The sequence below is a fragment of the Oryzias melastigma genome, linkage group LG7, assembly GCF_002922805.2.
Source record: "Oryzias melastigma strain HK-1 linkage group LG7, ASM292280v2, whole genome shotgun sequence".
Classification (NCBI taxonomy): domain Eukaryota; kingdom Metazoa; phylum Chordata; class Actinopteri; order Beloniformes; family Adrianichthyidae; genus Oryzias; species Oryzias melastigma.
This window is the reverse complement of record NC_050518.1, coordinates 25,111,852-25,129,362: the sequence shown is the minus strand read 5'-3', so window position 1 is coordinate 25,129,362 and position 17,511 is coordinate 25,111,852. Positions and strand designations below refer to the sequence as shown.

General features: G+C 42.8%; 1 protein-coding gene across 6 annotated transcripts in view; it reads left to right on the top strand.

Moving 5' to 3' along the window:
* Positions 1–16,725, top strand: part of si:ch211-169p10.1 (FERM domain-containing protein 4B) — an 18,033-nt gene extending 1,308 nt beyond the window's left edge. Inside the window, exons 2-11 of one of the 6 annotated variants that reach the window (XM_024292608.2) lie at positions 4,013–4,354; positions 5,757–6,004; positions 6,081–6,208; positions 7,634–7,732; positions 10,709–10,850; positions 10,966–11,022; positions 11,145–11,232; positions 12,453–13,087; positions 14,207–14,477; positions 15,403–16,725. In XM_024292608.2, coding sequence (XP_024148376.1) covers positions 5,971–6,004; positions 6,081–6,208; positions 7,634–7,732; positions 10,709–10,850; positions 10,966–11,022; positions 11,145–11,232; positions 12,453–13,087; positions 14,207–14,477; positions 15,403–15,505 — 1,557 coding nt within the window. In that variant the 5' untranslated portion in view covers positions 4,013–4,354; positions 5,757–5,970 and the 3' untranslated portion in view covers positions 15,506–16,725. Of the gene's footprint in view, positions 1–3,639; positions 4,355–5,756; positions 6,005–6,080; positions 6,209–7,633; positions 7,733–10,708; positions 10,851–10,965; positions 11,023–11,144; positions 11,233–12,452; positions 13,088–14,206; positions 14,478–15,402 lie in introns of those variants that run through there. The other 5 variants (XM_024292611.2, XM_024292612.2, XM_024292610.2 and 2 more) reach the window with 5 other exon arrangements.
* The last annotated feature ends 786 nt before the right edge of the window (positions 16,726–17,511 follow it).

Sequence of the window (17,511 nt, the reverse complement as noted above, 5' to 3'; positions counted from 1 at the left end):
TTCCTCCCAGCGCTGAGATGCCGCCCCCTTTGAATCGGCGCCCCGAGCAGCTGCCCGTATTGCCCGTGCCTAAAACCGCTACTGCATCCATCCATCCATCCATCCATCCATCTGTCCATCGTCCATCCATCCATCCATCCATCCATCATCATCCATCCATCCATCCATCCTTCCTTCATCCATCCTTCATCCATCCATCATCCATCCATCTGTCCATCATCCATCCATCTGTCCATCATCCATCCATCCATCCATCCATCCATCCATCCATCCATCATCCATCCCATTTAATCCCACTGGGGCTCATGGGGTTGCTGGGGCCTATCCCAGCTACTGTTGGATGTAGGTGAGGCACACCCTGCATGGTTCTCCAGTTGGTTTCAGGACCACACACGCACATTCACACCATTGACTATATATCAGAACTGGACTGAGTGACTCCTCCCCTTTAAAAACAGGAAGTGGCTCCAAGAAGCAAAAATCCCATAGACTTCAATAGAGAAATAAACAGTTCCTACTCAGTCGTTCTATTGGTCAGGATAACCATTCTTTCTCTGATAACTCTTTTAAAATATGTTCATGAAAATCCTCTTTTAAAAAAAATGTTTTTCTTTATCGCAATTTATTTAAGTTATACGACTAATCAGATTTCGCCCAACAGTAGCCGGGATAGGCTCCGGCACCCCGCGACCCCGAAAGGGAAGAAGCGGTCAAGAAGATGGATGGATGGACTAATCAGATTTCTCAATAAACTAGGTGACCTCACATCAAACGTTCTAAGGGTTTGTTTACAAATTATACTGAGGCTGCTTTCAGTGGAAGGGGTGTGGCCTTCTGCCTGATTGGAGACTGCGGTTGCTATGGAAATGTAGCTTAAGACCAGCATGGACCAATCACGGCTCACTCGGGACGTCTGGTTTAACATGCTGTGTATTGGCGACTGAATTGACTTCATTTGTCTGGAATCTGTAGCAAGTTCTTTTCTATTGGTGACATCACACTCACTCAGTCCAGTTCTCTTGTACAGTCAATGACTCACACCTAAGGAACGATTTAGAATTATCAATGAACAAATGAAGCAAGTTTTTGGAGGAAACCTGGAGAAAACTCACACATGAACGAGGAAAACATGCAAGAACTCAGCCGGGATTTGAACCAGAACCTTCAATGTGTGGCAGCCACTACACCACTGGGTCATATCTTTAAAAGTTGTTAGGTTAGAGTTTTTTTAAATCTCTGAAAAAATTGTAGCTGTTTTGTCATTCCCCTGTGAGGGATTCTGGGAAATGAAGTTTAAGATGCGGCTCACTCAGTTCGAAGCTGCATTTTTGGAGGACGTCTTCATGTGTGCGTTTTCTCTGAGGTCTCGTCACAACAACGGACCAACCCAGTCTGAGTCTGCATGAACCAACAGCTTCACGTGTTCTAACCTGGTACCGCTCGGTCTGGACACACCGTACAGACATGTACGGTGGTTCAGGGCTGATGGAGATGCAGCTTTAACCGTTTCTGCTCCTGCAGCTCAAAGACAATCGGTTCAACACTCCAGAGAACGCACAAAATCGGGGGGTGTAAGTCAACTGGGGGGAACTGGGACACACACAGACTCACACTGCACACAGGGTTATTGGATGCCTGTCTGGAGCTCTCAGCCAATCATCTGTGAGTGTTGAGAGTTGGGATTTTCTGCTTGTTGCTGAGCAGAACATTTGCAGCTGACCTACATTCTCATGGTGCAGAGTGTGTGTTTTTGAAGCTGCTAAAGGGAGCATCCTTCAGTCGCGGGGGGTGCTGGCACCTGTTTGAGGCTTCAGACCCTCAGATATCGTAGTTCCGTCTCTGACCTCGGGGTCACATCCTCCGCTGACCTTTGCTCAGTCGTCCCCGCCCCCGTCTGCGTTCATCTGCAGCCTCTGGGCAACACAACACCAGAGACACAAACAAAGGGTTTGAGGAAAACACAGCAGTCCACCTTAAATAATCTCTGTTAGCAGCAGAATAACTACATTACTTTCAGTCCCAATCTGTGCGTAATAGTGAGACTCTGATTGTGTTTCTGTGCGTGTGTGTATTATAGTTTTGATGTTACGACGCGTTGTGTGTTCTGTTGTGTTTGTAGGTCAAGTGTGGGTGTGGTGTGCCTGTCTTTACAGGTCAGTTGTGCACTAAATTTGTGATGCTGCAACGTTGTGAGAGTTCTGTTGTGTGTTTGTAGATCATATGTGTGTTGTTATGTCGTGTCTGTTTTGGGTTTGCAGGTCAGTTGTGTATTGTTGTGGTGTCTCTCTGTCAGTTTAGCGTTGTTGTTTACTGAGTTGTGTTTTTTTTTTAAAGATCAGCAGTACATTATTTTAATGTGTGTATGTTGTGTGTTTGTTGTTTGTTGTTGTGACCTGTGTGTATTGTAGAAATTGTTTGTATTGGTGAATGTCTGCTTTGTGTCAACACTGTCACTGTGTTATTTTGCTGCTAGTCCATTGTGTGTTATTGTGGTGTGTTTGTAGGCCAGTTGTGTTGCACACGTCTTAATCTTCCCTCCCTCTGAACATCAGTGGATCCAGGACTGACAGGAGCTCCTCCCACATAAAGGAAAGCTTGTGGAATGCACTCATCAAAGTCTTCACACCAACTCTGAACGGGGTCCCTCAAGGATCTGTTCTAGGCCCTTCACTTTGTATGTTGTTTATTAATGGCATCTGTGATGTCTTCAAATCAAATGTTATTGTTTGCAGATGATACTTCTATTTACCACTCTGGAACAGACCTAGCAGAATTAACGATTACAAAAGTACAATTGGTTAAGACAAAAAAAAATGGTTTTATAATAACAAATGATCAATAATTTACTGGGAAAAATAATAAATTTATGATTTTTAGCAACTGCCAAAATAATTAAAATAAAACACTAAGAATTGACCAAATTTATGTCCAAAAACTTACTGAAATTACATTTCTTGGAGTCGGAACAGATGATAAAGCCAAATGGAAATCACATTATTTACTTTTTTAATGCCTGAGGCGTCAACGGTGAAGCTTAAACACAAAATCTACTTTAACTTTTCAACCGTTAACACAATAACTCCAGCAGATTCTGAAGGAAAAAAGCAGCGTATTCTTGTATTAAAATAACAAAAAGTTGTGCTGTTTTCATGCCTGCCTCACCTCGTGTCTTTTAGGTCAGTTTAATGTCAGATCTGAACACTAAATAAACAAAAAACCTGAAATACATCAACTATTGAATCGAGAGTTCGGATATGTAATAAAAATGTTTGAAAAACAGGAATAAATCATTACATCATTAGCATTCAGTGAGTGAACTAAAGATATGCAGTCCGGCCAGCTAGAATGGGATTGTGAGGCTGATTTTTGTGCTGCTTCACCTCACAGCTCAGGGCTGGCCTCGGGCATAGGCGGTTGCCTAGGGCGCTCTCTGCTGTAGGGGGCACCAAATTGCAATGATTTTTTTTCTTACAGTTTAACACAATACTTATTTTGTGTAAAAATATATCTTAAAAAAAGGTAATAATTAAAACCAAGAACAAAATAACTCAAAAGTTTGACGTAATCAATCATTTTGCCTGATGAAACCCCTGTCGCAGATAGGTGGCGGTGGTGTTGTTTGTGTGGGGGCGGGGTGTAATGTTAGTGCAGTGGTTAGCGCAGAGGTTATTGCAGAGGTTGGGAGTTTGTGTCCTGCCTAAGGCGAAGTGTTCAAATGCTTAAAAAAACATATTATTGTTTTATTTATAATGTAATGGGGGGGCATGTTTTGCCTAGGGCACCGCAGGGCTAGCCCTGTCACAGAGGTGAAGAGGTAAACAGATCAGATCTCAGTGATTCTCCTTCATAACTTTGTATTTTCTGCACCATCTCGGAGGACCTCCCTCTATAACGCTGCTTGTGCGGTCCCTGGTGGAGAATCGGAGCTCTGTGAGGATCCTGGTGTCTCCAGCAGCTCACAGACCTGCTGGCCTTTTATCGTTCCTCCTCCCCGTACTTCCTCTCCTTTCAGACCTATTTCCTCTTTCCTGTTTCCTGCTGGCCTGAACATCCTGTTCTCAGGACCGAAGGTTGCTCCGCTCTCACAGCTGATCCCAGACCCAAAGGGAACCACCGTGATGAAGCAGCTCCAGCTGCTGGAGGAGAACATCTGCTCCAGAAACTAAACGATTCTTTATAGCATTCTGACACCAATCATCACGTTTCTGTCATCAATGGACACTTAAGTCCTAGAAGATCCAAACGGTTGGTGGACTTTAACAAAGTTGGACCTCTACGGACATTGATGACCAGAACACCTGAATGTACAGGTGTGAGCGAGGAGGTTTGGACGATGATGCTCAGCTGTGTGACTGTGGGTTTTGTCTGCATGTGTGTTTTCATAAAGACTTTTTACCCATGAAACGTTCTGCTGACTCCAATTCTGTCTGCATGTGATGCAGCAAGCAGACCGCTGTGGACAGAGTGACTTCTGAAGGACAGATGTTCAAATTCACACAACTCAGAACATCTGCAGCTTCTGATTTCTCCTCTGCTGCAGCAAAGTTGTTACATCTGGGTTTAGAGTTGACTTTTAGTTGTTACATTTGTGTTCACAGTAACCTTGTAGTTGTGTGTCATTTGTCTCAAAAGTTAATGTTTAGTTGTGTTACATTGTGTTGAGATTCTTGAGTTTTTTGTTGTTGTATTGAAGCTCAGTTGAATGTGTTCAGTTGTTTTTCTCTGTTTTGTTACAGTTTTTGTTGTAATATTATATTTGTGTTCCAGCTGTTCAGAAGCTGTTTTAGTTGTGCTTTGTGGCACTTGTTGTATTTGTGCTAGAACAGTGTTACAGTTGTGTTACACTGGAATGAAAGCTTTGCCTCTAAATCAGGTTCATGTGACATTTGTGAGTCTTGACGGATGGTTGTGTAGATCAGTCAATCCTGACTGTCCAGTCTGTTCACAGATGTGTTAGAGTTGTGTTACACCTGTATGACAATTGTGTTGCACCTGTTTTAGTCTGTGTTACAGCTGTGTTGAAGTCACATCACAGTTGTGTTATAGTGGGAACATTTGTGTTACGGTTGTGTAGCAACGTTTATGGTATAACTTTTTTACAAATTAGATAAAACATTGTTGTGTGTAAGTTGTGTCAGTGATATATTTGTGCGGCAGTCTTGCTAGTAATTTTGCAGTCCTGTTACGGTTGTGTTACAGTTGTGTTACGGTTGTGTTACAGCTGATTTACAGCTGTGCTGGAGTGTTGCTACAGTTGTGTTGCAGTGATGTTATAGTAAAGAGATACTGATTTATAGTTGTGTTACACTTTTATAGTTGTGTTACTATAATTACACGACTTACAACTAAATTGAAGTTTTGTTTGTGTGGATTTCATGTTAGTTATTTTACATTAGAGTCTTGTTAAAGTCGTGTGAAAGATTTTTCTAATGATTTCCAGGTTGGTATTTTCGATACAATTTATTAACAATGTTTTTCAGTTATGACTACAAAACAATGCATTGTGGGAAACGGTGTCCTGACAGTTCCTGTAGTGTGTATTTAGTAACTTTTTCTGCTAGTGGTGAATTACTGATGAGAAAAGAAACAATATTTCTATCCATACAAATGTTTTAATTTAAATGTACTCCCTGACCTTCAGGTTCTGTCCTTGACGCCGTTGCAGACGCCTCCATGTTTGTTCATGATAACTGAGAGTGTTTTCATCTGATCTGCACTCTGTGTTATACCCCTAACCCCCCCCGTTCTTCTCCCAGGTAAAGCCCTTCGCGCCCCCCCACATGTCAGGATGGGAGGTGCAGCGTCCTCAGCAGGCCGCCTGAGCGCTGAACCTGAGTGGGTGCTGGGGGGTCTCGGGGCTCCATGAGCCGGACTGGAGGCTGTGAGTAACCTGTCTGCAGGTAGCCAGCGTCTGTGTGGGCGGGGTGAGTTTGTAAACAAGTCCAGAGGAGGCGGGTCACATGGGATGCCATGGAGGTCAAAGGTCACTTCATCTCTGCTCCTGGTAAGATTGCATTGAGGATGTGGGCAGACACACCTGTGAACTCAGTCTCTGACCCCGCCCCCCATTTCATCCACAGATTTTCTTACCTGTCGGGACAGGAAGCACAGAGAAAGAATGGTTGAACTGCAGGAGAGGAGGCGGGGCCTACAGGCACTACTGGGCACCCGATTGGCTGAGCTGAGGCACATATGTCTGCAGGAAGCAGTGAGTGAAGCCCCTCCCCAACACACACTGGTAGCCTGGCAACTGGAGGACGACCTCATGAACGTCTGATGTGATCCTGCCTGATAGCAGCTGCAGATCACAGAAAGTTAAAGAGGAAAATCTGGAAGAACATCCATTAATCACCTCCAAGTCAGAAACATAACAGAGCAGTGGTCTCAAACCCCCCAGGCCGGTACTGATCCGTGGGACCGTTGGTACCGGGCTGCAGAAAGGAAAAAAAACATGACTTACGTTTCTTTCTGTTTTATTTCTAATCTGATTCTGAAGGAAGTCTTATTTTGAAGAACTGTATCCTCTCCACCACATCCGACTCATTCTTATACAAGTCGGTCACGTGTTGAAAATATATCCACTACTTTCTTAAAGCGTCTGATCCGACCGCTAAGCTGAAACTCCCAAGCTGACAATAAACAAACGTATCTGGAACGATTCTTTCAGCAGAAGCGGAAACAGAAGAAAAACCCTTGACTTCAAAATAAAAGAAATCTGCATTTAACAGACAAAAACAGGAGTCGATGCTCCAAATATTGGGACGGTTGTTCCTGCATCCCATAATAATGCAAACCATTCAGACACTGACTGTCTAATGTTAGGAGGATGCTGCTAATAAAGTTGTTTAAACGCTGGATTCATGTTTATGATTATATCCAGAAAATATCAGATTTAGTGAATATTTTTATGTATTTTCTTGTTGTACCTTCAAAGTTGTACTTCAGCTTCAACTTTGACAGTTATGGGTTAAAGCACATGTCAAAATCAAGGCCGGGGGGCCGGATCGGCCCTCTGGGTAATTCTATCCGGCCCTCCAGATCATTTTATTTTATTGTTATTAATGACCCGATGTTATCTTGAGCTCATTTCTAACTTGTATAATTTTGACAAAATATAATTTTATGGAGAGTAAAATATTGAAAGTTTTTTAGGGTTTAAGTTGATTTATTCTGGAATAATATTTCTGCCCTTTTATTACTCATAATTATGTTAAAAAGTTACAGTTTTTAAGTTTTAAAAATTGGCATTCTGCAGCTTTTTGGACTATTTTGACATTTACTAAGATTTTATTACGCTATTTTGGAGTTTAGCTAATATTTTAGCTACATGCTAACTGTTTTGGCTAATTTAGGTTTTTTTGTTTTGTTTTTAGGCTAATTTGGGATTTAACTAATATTTTAGATGACTATCAGCTTCAGTGTTTTCAGCTATCGGGTTCAGTGTTTTCAGCTGTCAGCTTCAGTGTTTTCAGCTGTCACCACTAGCATCTTCGGCGGCCAAATTCAGCTTACAGCATTCACACTAACCCTGCAGTCCAGACATGCTTACAGATGAGTGACGATCATGTTCTTCAAGACGTCCATCTGAAAACAGATTGCACTCTGATGAAGGTTCTGTTCTGTGATTGGTCAGGAGCTGACAGGTACCGTGCCCTGCGACTTCCCGCTGGAGGTGGGGGAGAAGCCCCCCTGTGTCCAGAGACGGGGAGGAAACAGGAAGAGTCGTGTGGAGGTGAGCGGCGCCATCTCTGAAGGTTCATCATAGAAATGAAACGCTGATGATGATCTTCTGCTCATGTCCGCTCTTCCTCGTTTAATGACCCTGTCAGAGCACATATTTATGTCACGAGTCAAAGTCAAGACCCGATGTTATCTTGAACTTATTTCTAACTTGTATCATTTTGACTAAATATATTTTTATGGAGAGTAAAATATTAAAAGTTATTTAAGGTTTAAGTTGATTTATTCTGGAATAATATTCCTGCCTTTTTATTATTCATAATTATGTTAAAAAGTTACAGTTTTAAAGTTTTAAAAATTGGCATTCTGCAGCTTTTTGGACTATTTCAGGATTTACTTAAACATTTTAGGCTGTTTTGGAATTTAGGTTCAGTTACATGCTAGCTGTTTTGGCTAATTTGAGGCTTTTTAAAAAATGTTTTTTTATGATATTTTCAAGTTTAGCTTTTTTTCAGCTACATGCTTGCTGTTTTGGCTAACCTAAGTTTTTTTGTCAGATTTTTTTGGGCAAATTTGGCATTTAGCTAATATTAGCTTTAGCGTTTTTACCTATCAGCGTCTACATTTTCAGCTATCAATTTCAGCATCTTCAGCTATCAGCACTAGTATCTTAATCGGTCAAATTCAGCTTACAGCATTCACATTATTGCAGGTTATGCTATGCTAGATATCTAGTTTGTAATTATGTTAAAAAGTTATGGTTTTAAAGTTTTAAAAATTCGTTTTAGAGTGTTTAACAAATGTATTTCCTGCCTGCAGCCTAAGGTGTGTTTTGGATTTTGGGCCCTTGTGTGATTGACTTTGCCACATGTGCCGTAGAGCAACAAGCTGTTAACAAGTTCTTGTGAACATTTATACAACATACAAGCGTAAAGTAAGGGAGAAGAAGGTGAGACGGAAGCGCATCGTAGGGATTTTTCATTTTTAACCTCCCTATCGGTGCTGTTCAAGTTATAAGTGTTCACCTTGTGATCTTCTTGTTAGCAGCCTTGTTGTTAAAAACTAGTAGGAAATCCTACCGTCGCACTTCTTTATCACCTCCACACAACTGCAGCACTTGCATGAGGTCAGTAAGGACTCAGTGCATAAACTTTACTCACAACTAAAGTGTTGCGTGAGGACAGCATCACCTGTACATCATAAATGTGTGTAACTTACATTAAGGACTAGACAACGTTAGCATTGATTGTTCGAAGAACCTGTCAATCAAATGCTTTGAACGTTTGAGGTTGGGCCAGCGGGCACCTGAGGCATCTGATAGGCCAGTTTATAACTTGAATGACTAGCGTTAAAGAAAATATATCATGAAAAAAATAGTTTTATGAAGAACATGTTAAAAAGAGACACCAGAGTAAGAATGGTTATTCTGACAAATAGAAAGACTGAGTAATAGTTGTTTATTTCTCAATAGAAGTCTATGGGATTTTGGCTTTCTGGGACCTGCAGGTACTTCCTGTTTGGAACATGAGGTGGGGGGGGGGATGATCAGTCCAGATCTCTCTGTACTGTCTGTGGTGTAGACCAGAGGTCAGCAACCTTTAACAGTAAAAGAGTTATTTGGACTCGTTTTGTACTGATCAAAACCTAGAAGGAGCCGCGTAGTCTCACTTTAGGATTAAAGAAATTTGGATTTACATTCATGACCCCTTTTGAAATAATACATTTGAATTATCTATTTTCTGGCACAAACAAAAGCAAAAATATATAATGAACCTAGCATCTCTTAAAATGTGATTTCTTTTTTAACTTATTTTCAAAATAAAAGGCGGCAAACAGGATGATCTCAGTACAGCTAGTATCCAATGTTGTGCAGCGTAAGATAATATTTGCTTTTAACTCATAAAAGATCAAACTTTTTACCAAAGTTTTGCATATAAAATCTGTTCATTCTGGAGGTAGAGTTGATCAAACAAGACGTCTTCAGGTCAACAGGATGTAAAAACCTACATAGTTTATCATCTATGTGAACCTCAGACATCAATTTATACATTTATCTAATCTAAATTAAATAAATGCTAATTCAATAATCCTTACTTTAAAAAAATGCTATTTTCTTTTTCTTTTATTTATTTTTGTTCTTTTTCCCTCTTTGTCCTCAGCAGTCTTACTCTGCTGGGTTTTGTTATTTTAGTTCAGACCTTGGTAGTCTTAGTTTGTGGGCTTTGTTTATTTGTTTTCTTTAGGTAGTTTTGTTTAGGGGTAACTGCTGACTCTGACGGTTGACATGGCTGGGTCAGCCGTCTCTGTGACTTATTTAATGTTTGGATAAGGATCCTCCATGGAGATAAAAGAGTCACATGTGGAGAGAGGGGGTGGTTCTGAAACACTGTTGAGCCTTTTCTGAGCCGAACAAAACACTCGTTTTTCAGAAGGTGCCCACCCAAAGCCCCCAGTGACCAGCTTGCACCCTCACGTCCACTAAAGTTGTGTTATTTTGAATTGTGGAGCGTGTTAGTCAAAGGAGCTGCTTACCTCAAAGCTCCACAGACATTATCCTGATATATTTTGTTGATGTTGATCAGTGTCTCATTTCAAGTGTAAGCTTTGAATAAATTGGTTTTACTTTGTTTTAATGTTTATCATTTTTGTATTTTTAGCTGCCACTTTTACTCTTGTTTTGTTCAATGTTACAACAAACTTTCAAACTGTTGAGGTCCGGTTTTACAGATGATGGGGTGAAGTCCATTTATAGAGCTCACAGCCCCTCCAACAGACTACATGAGGGTTTTTACTTTCTCACAGTAAAACATGCTAACTCAAGTCAATGTGGCCCTCTGCTGGTTTCCTACAGAACTGCACTCATACATGAAAATGGCTCAATCTTTGTCTTCACCTGCATATCATAATTACATAGAATATTAAACTGTTGTTTATAGACATAAAAAGATCAGAAGGTATTTTAAGAACTGATGCTCCTCTCAAACTGCAGTACTTCCTGTTTCTAAAGACTGCTGTCTTATGTCTGCAGGAGGAAGAGACTCAGCGTTCGAAGCAGAGAAAAAAAATATTCAGTGGAACTCTCAGGAAACACAACACATCAGAACACAATGGACACAGTCACACCAACACACACCACAGCAAGAGGACCGTGCACAGAGGATGCCACACAGGTGAAGCACACACTCAGTCACATGTCTTCCAGGAAGAACAGGAAGTCTGTGCTTTCCGGCCTTTATTTTGAACCCGTGTGTATTTCATTTTGTGTAACTGTTGTGTGTTTTTCAGATGACACTGTTCGGTCAGAGAGCAGCTCTACTCCGGACTCAGCAGGACATGAACACGGTAACACTCATTCCTGCTTTTCTATCTCAGCGAGGACGATCTCTTGCACAGAGCCAGCAGCATCAACACATTCATTTCAGAGCAGCTGATGTTGTCAAACCTTTGTCCCTCTTGTCTGTCAGATAATGCAGCAGCGCAAAGTCGCCCTCTGGTGGTTTCTTCTGGATCTCCAGCTGAGATTTTCTACCACAACAAAACCAGTCGAAACAGGTACACCGATCCCAGCTGACACCTCCATCACCGAGAGACGCGTGCTGCTAACCAGGGGGGTCAACCTCAATAGCTCAAGGGGCCAAAATCCAAAACACACCTGAGGTCTCGGGATGAACAGGATAAACAATTATTGAACACTCTAAAACTACATTTTAAAACTTTAAAAGTGTAACTTTTTAACATAATTCTGAATGATACAAATCCAGGAATATTATTCCAGAATAAATCAACTTAAACCTTAAATAACTTTCAATATTTACTCTCCATGAAAATATATTTTGTCAAAATACAAGTTAGAAATAAGCCCAAAATAAAATCAGGTCTTTAATAACAATAAAATAAAATGATCTGGAGGGCCGGATCCGGCCCCCGGGCCTTGACTTTGAATTTGCTCCAAATCTGTCCCATCGTTCCAGGAAACAACTGTGTCTAATTTTGACATCACCAAACGATCCTCTCATTCCAAAGCCTCTACCTGCTCTCCATGGTTGTAGGTTCTGATGGAGCTCCATGTCAAACCAGTTCAGGCTTTTTTGGTACACTTCACCCTCTTCCTTCCTTCCTTCCTTCCTTCACATCCTCACTTCTGTTGCTGACTTGACTCTTTTTTTCAGGAAGGAAGCGTGTTAAAGCTAATGTTTTATTCTGGTGTCATTGGAGAGTTATGCAGACTCTAAAATATAAAATATGAAGCCCTCACATTTGAAAACAAGCAGCAAGTACTTTTGGTTTGACCCGTTGACTGTATATGAGAACTGGACCGAGTGACCCCAAACAGGAAGTACGCGCTGGCTCCAAAAAGCCAAAATCCCATAGAGAAATAAACATCTGTCACTGAATAACTATTCTTAATCTGATACAGTTTTAAAACATGTTCTTAATAATTCTTGTTAATTCTTGCTACGCTAGCCTCCCGGTGGATGGAGTAGGATGGGAGCTGTGCTTCAGCGAACTCCACTGTAGCGAGGTCCGCTTTAACGAGGTCCGCTTTAACGAGCTCCACTTTAACGAGCTCTGCTTTATCGAACCAGCAAGCTCCATTGTAGCAAGCTGTGCTTCAGCGAACTCCACTGTAGTGAGCTCAGCTGTAGCTAGCTAGGAAACTCCGCTTTATCGAGCTAGCGAAATACGCTGTAGCGAGCTAGTGACTTGGATCACCAGAACCTCGATGACGTAGCCTCCACACCAGCACTGACCTCTTGGATCTTTCCTTTTAGGGCGGACCCTCTTCAGACCCATAAGCCCACCTCCAACCCCCCCACAGGCTCTCAGGACTCCTCCTCCTCTACTCCCTCCGTAGGAGGTGAAGGCTCAAACGGGCTGGTGGGCAGCATTACCCCCCCGCAGGAGGAGCTGGCGGTGCATCACATTGGTGCCATGTCCCGGCAGACGAGTGCCGGCGGGACGTTCTGGAGCTCTGAGATGCTGACCGACAGACATGTGAGGACCGCTGCTGAGGAGGAGAAGGGGACGGCGGCGGGGAAGAGGCGAGGGGGGGCGTATGGGGAAATCCTGCTCGACTATGTGTGCGGGAGGCAGAGGCAGCTGCAGAGGCAATTCTCACAACCCAACAAGCAGCCAATCACAGCGCAGCACCAGCTGCTCCGCAACGGAGACTCTGTCCACCAGCTCCCTGGAGCCCCGCCCATCCATCACCGCCATCTCGGAGGGAACCAGGAGCGATCCACTGTCACTCGGACCAAGTCCTGCGGCCACAACTCCACACCGCCCACCATCCAACCCGACCCCCATCCCAACCTGCTCCCACCCAGACCCCCCCAGCTCCCCTCCAACCAAGACTCCCAGCTGGAGGAGGCGACCAGGAGCCTCCACAAGGCTTTGGCGTTGGAAGGTGAGCATCCTAACGTCAACATCTTCCTCCTCCTCCTCATCATCAGAGTCTCCTATTGAACAGCAGATGGACTTTAAATTCTTGTTGCTCCACCAGGAGATGATTCATGTTTTTACCAAAGACTTTAAACTAGTGCTGTGAATTAGACACATTACCGCGCGATTAATAGAACATCATTAATTCGTTAATATGGATTAACGTCCTCAGGCGTCCTGCTGTGCAGCTGTGAGATCAGCGTAATAAAACTTAATAAAACTCTGTCTAAAATAAACTTAAACAGTTTTTTTTACATCCTGTGGTTGAGATTTTATTAAATTAAAGAGATAATTTGGAATTTATTTGTAGTTTTTGGACAAAAGCGATCTTTTATTTTAATAAATAAGGCGGAAGATGAACGTCCAGTTCAGAAAGGACAGACACGCCCCCACCTGTGAGCAGCCGACCTGAAATCCAGCTGGATCAAGCTTCTCCCCCACAAAATGTTTTATTATCTTTCACAAACACAAGAAAATGTATGAGAAAAATGAAAAAAAAAAAATAACTGTGGAGAAAAAAAAAATTCCAGGAAAAATGTCACACTTTTTTTGGCTAAAAACTGCATAATTATAATCAAATGATCACTTGGAATGATTTCACAATAAATACAATTGTAGTTTAAGATTTTTTGCCTTTATTAAGAAGCTTACTCAAATAAAAAAAGGCACACAGTCCTAGTCCTTGGAGAAAATTGGGAATGTGTCCCTGTTGATCTGGGAATCTCTTCCCAGAAGAGATTGAAGATTGGAATCTTTTTTGGAATTGGTGGCCATGAACGTGACCAAAACTATGGTGCGGCTAACCAAACTTTGTGTTACTCAGAGTGTTTCATAAATACACTTCGATTTTATCTAAGGTGTAGATTTCCAAATTCTTTCATTAACATATGAAACAAAAATCTCAACCATATCTCAAAGAGCTCATAGATCCACGATCTTCCAAATGGAAAACTTTATTCTCAGCAGGATCACCAGTTGTTCGTTCCCTGACTCAGTTCAGGATGCAGACACATCTCTGTCCTCATCCATCTTCATTATAATTATCATTGTTTCTCTGATCCATCATCTGCTTTGTGATTGGCAGGTCTCAGGGACTGGTATCTGAGGAACACTCTTGGCTCCTCCCACCACAACCAGACCAGTGCAAAAGTCACAGCAGGGGCGTGCACTAAGTTGAAGGCCAAGGTTAAAGGTCAGAACGGCGGCGGGGAGGCTCTTCAGCGCAGGCGGACCACTCACGCTGTTCTCCCACAGTCTACCTATGAGGCGGACGGAGGTTACCAGCATGCCGCGCTGCATCCCAAACCAACGCTGTCGCACTCCGTCACGTTTCATGGCCACCCGCTGCACAGCAGGTAGGAGTCGGAGGACTTCCACAAGTCCTTTACACCTGGTCCCACAAAAGCCCCTTGCCCATCATATGTTACAGAAGCAGCTGTCACAATTTGACCAGCGTAGGAAAAATTTGTGAAAAGATTCCTGTTACGTCCCCAATGGAGACACATGCCTCAAGTCGAGGGGAAAATAACAAAAACTGGACACCAGAAGAATAAAAGGAACACAGTTTAGTAAATAAACGAAACTCTGTGTCCTGAAAGATAGAACAAAATGGAATAATGAGTGTGCTGGTTTAAACAAAAATACAAACCAGAAGGGATTGGAACATTGACCAAACATAAAATAAGGCATGGAGACTGATGACCCAGCCATGGAGTCAGCAGCCCCCTGCTAATGGCTGCCTAACCAAAAGAAACAAACAAAGCCCACAAATCAAGACTACCAACCCCAAACTAAAATAACAAAACCCAGCATTGTAAAACAACAGAGGAAGAAAAGAACAAAACATAATAAGGCACATTGGCCACACCTGCCAGGTGAGAAGGACTGGATGGAAAAAGGTCCAGCTGTAGCAGCAGGACACAACACTCCTTAAATCAAACAGAAGGTCCAGTTTTTTCCCTTTCCAAACCCACTTCAGACTCTTGATGGTCATTGTTGATCAGTCTGTGGCCCAGTGGAAAGGTGTCTGTCCTGATAGAGGAAAATTGTGGGTTGAAGCCACCACTGGACTATGGGGACCTGATGGTGGCAACTCACTGCAGGACAGGTTGGATTCAGACTAGGGTGGGAGACAGATCTCAGGACTTTGACAGGAAAACCTTCATGAATTCCTGCTACCGAGTCTCAGTCAGGACGCCGGTTTATCCGCCTGTATGTTGTCATAGTATTGTATGCTGTTGAACATAGCAGCTCTTTCATCCAGCCCCTTCTGTCTTTCAGGACATCAGGGAGTACCTTCTGCCATGACTTGCTTTCCGCTCAAAAACAGGAAGCTCCCTCCCACCTGATCCCAGACCAGCTGTCTCCTGGGACTTTGGTCTGACTCGTCAATGAGGACACTCTGTGTCAGAGAGGGCAAACCCAGCATACCCAGTGGAGGATGAAACCCTGACTAATGTCTCAGAACTGTCTGCTGCAAGGAAGTGCCACCAAAGCCATCCTGAAAAACTGCAACATATTGAAAAAGGACAATTCCCTGTCTTCACAACCTTAAGGTCCACAGAAGGGGATAACGCCCAGGAGGATCTCCTCAAACATTCACCGAGACAAGTCTATCAACCAAATGTGACCTACGAGAACAAACCAATCGGCCAATAGTAAAAAGCTTTAAAAATGAATCAATAAAGATTGTTAGAAGCAGATTTTGATGTGGATTCAGACCAGGACTGGCTGAACCTGCAGCTCAGAGATCGAAGTCTTTAAACCTGTTTCTGGTTTGTGCACAGCAAGCTGGAGCGACAGACGAGTTCTGTGACAACATTCACATCGTCAATCTGCAACCAATCTGCAAAGACAATCGGACTCAGTGTGTCTATATGTGTATGTGTGTGTGTTTGGGGAGGAGTTTGTATCCCCCAACATCACTTTATTACATGTGAGGAGCTCTGCTCACTGACATCACCAGCTGCAGCCAAACCGTATTAATCTGATCAGGTGAATCCCTCAGGTGAGTCCAAACAAGATGCATCAGGTAAACTCATAGTCTGGACTCAGTGTGTCTGTTCGGAAAACCAGCTCCATCCTGAAACCGGCTGAAACCGCAAGACCAGGTGCTTCATAGAAACTGTCCAGGTCCAGAACTTTTAGGACCATCTGCAGGGAGACCTGCAATAAAGTCAGCGATAAATCCAGATCCAAATTTAGATCAAGATCCACGTCCAGGCTCCAATCTGGATGCAGGTTATGAAAATGAAGCAATAAAGAGAACTGCAAGTTTCAGTTTGAACCTTAAACCACTTCAGGATGAAAAAACATTGACAAAGACAATCAGACAATGATGTCATTGGGTTATTGATTTGTTTTCTGATCGACCAGTTCATCAGATGGCTTGATCCAGTTTTTGTACAAAGATACAGCGGACTGACTGTTTTTATAAATTATTAATGAATGACTTTACAGCTTTGTTTAGTGTTATTGATGTTGTTATTGACAAGAATGCATGTGCTTCACACCTGTGCTGTTTACTGAACCTCTGCTGTCCTACACACCTGTGCTGTTCAAGCCACACATTTGCTTTTTAATAAACAAGTGCTGTTTAACTCATCTGAAGGATATATTCACCTTCGCTGTTTAGCTCCCATTCACCGAAGAACCACCTGAAGAACCATCAGAAGAACCATCAGAAGAACCATGCAGTTACAGGTGTTGGGCAGATCCTGTCCTGTTCAAAGTCAACTCTCACGTCAGTCATCTCTGTTACAACGAGATGAAATCACATTCAGGTATCATAGATCTGCTGTTCAACATATGGTTTGGTAAGTGGAGTATCCTGAAGGCTACCATCTTTACACCAATGATTATGTTTGTTGTGTTCACTATTTGTGGCTGTTGTGTGCTGCGTCCGAGCTCTTATTCTCAGGTAAGTTGGTGGGCTCCATTATCTTAAAAGGCCTGGGTCCACCCCCGCTTACCAACTGCCCTGTACCCGTGACAAATGGACGGACAGCTGGCTCCACGTGCAGCAGGTTTATTAGTTCAGTCATGAACTAAGCACTCCTAAAAGTCCACAAAGCTAAAGAGGTCAATCACAAGCATGAAAGCTGAGACTAGAGTTGTCAGAGTCCAGGTGAGGATCAGGGCAGGCGGCAGGATATCAGAGATAACGCAGGATCAGAAACAGAAGATCAGGTCCAGAAAGAAACGCTCAGCAATGCAGGCAGGTTGGCACAAACAATACTTCACACTGAGTCAGGCTCTGTGTCATGCTTAAGAAACAGGTGGGTGATTGATTGGAGTCAGGTGAGCGGCATCCAGGAGCTGTGCGCTGGGGCAGCTGGGAGATGTAGTGTTAGAACTCAGGAGACAGGTCCTGTTGGTGACCAGAGGGGG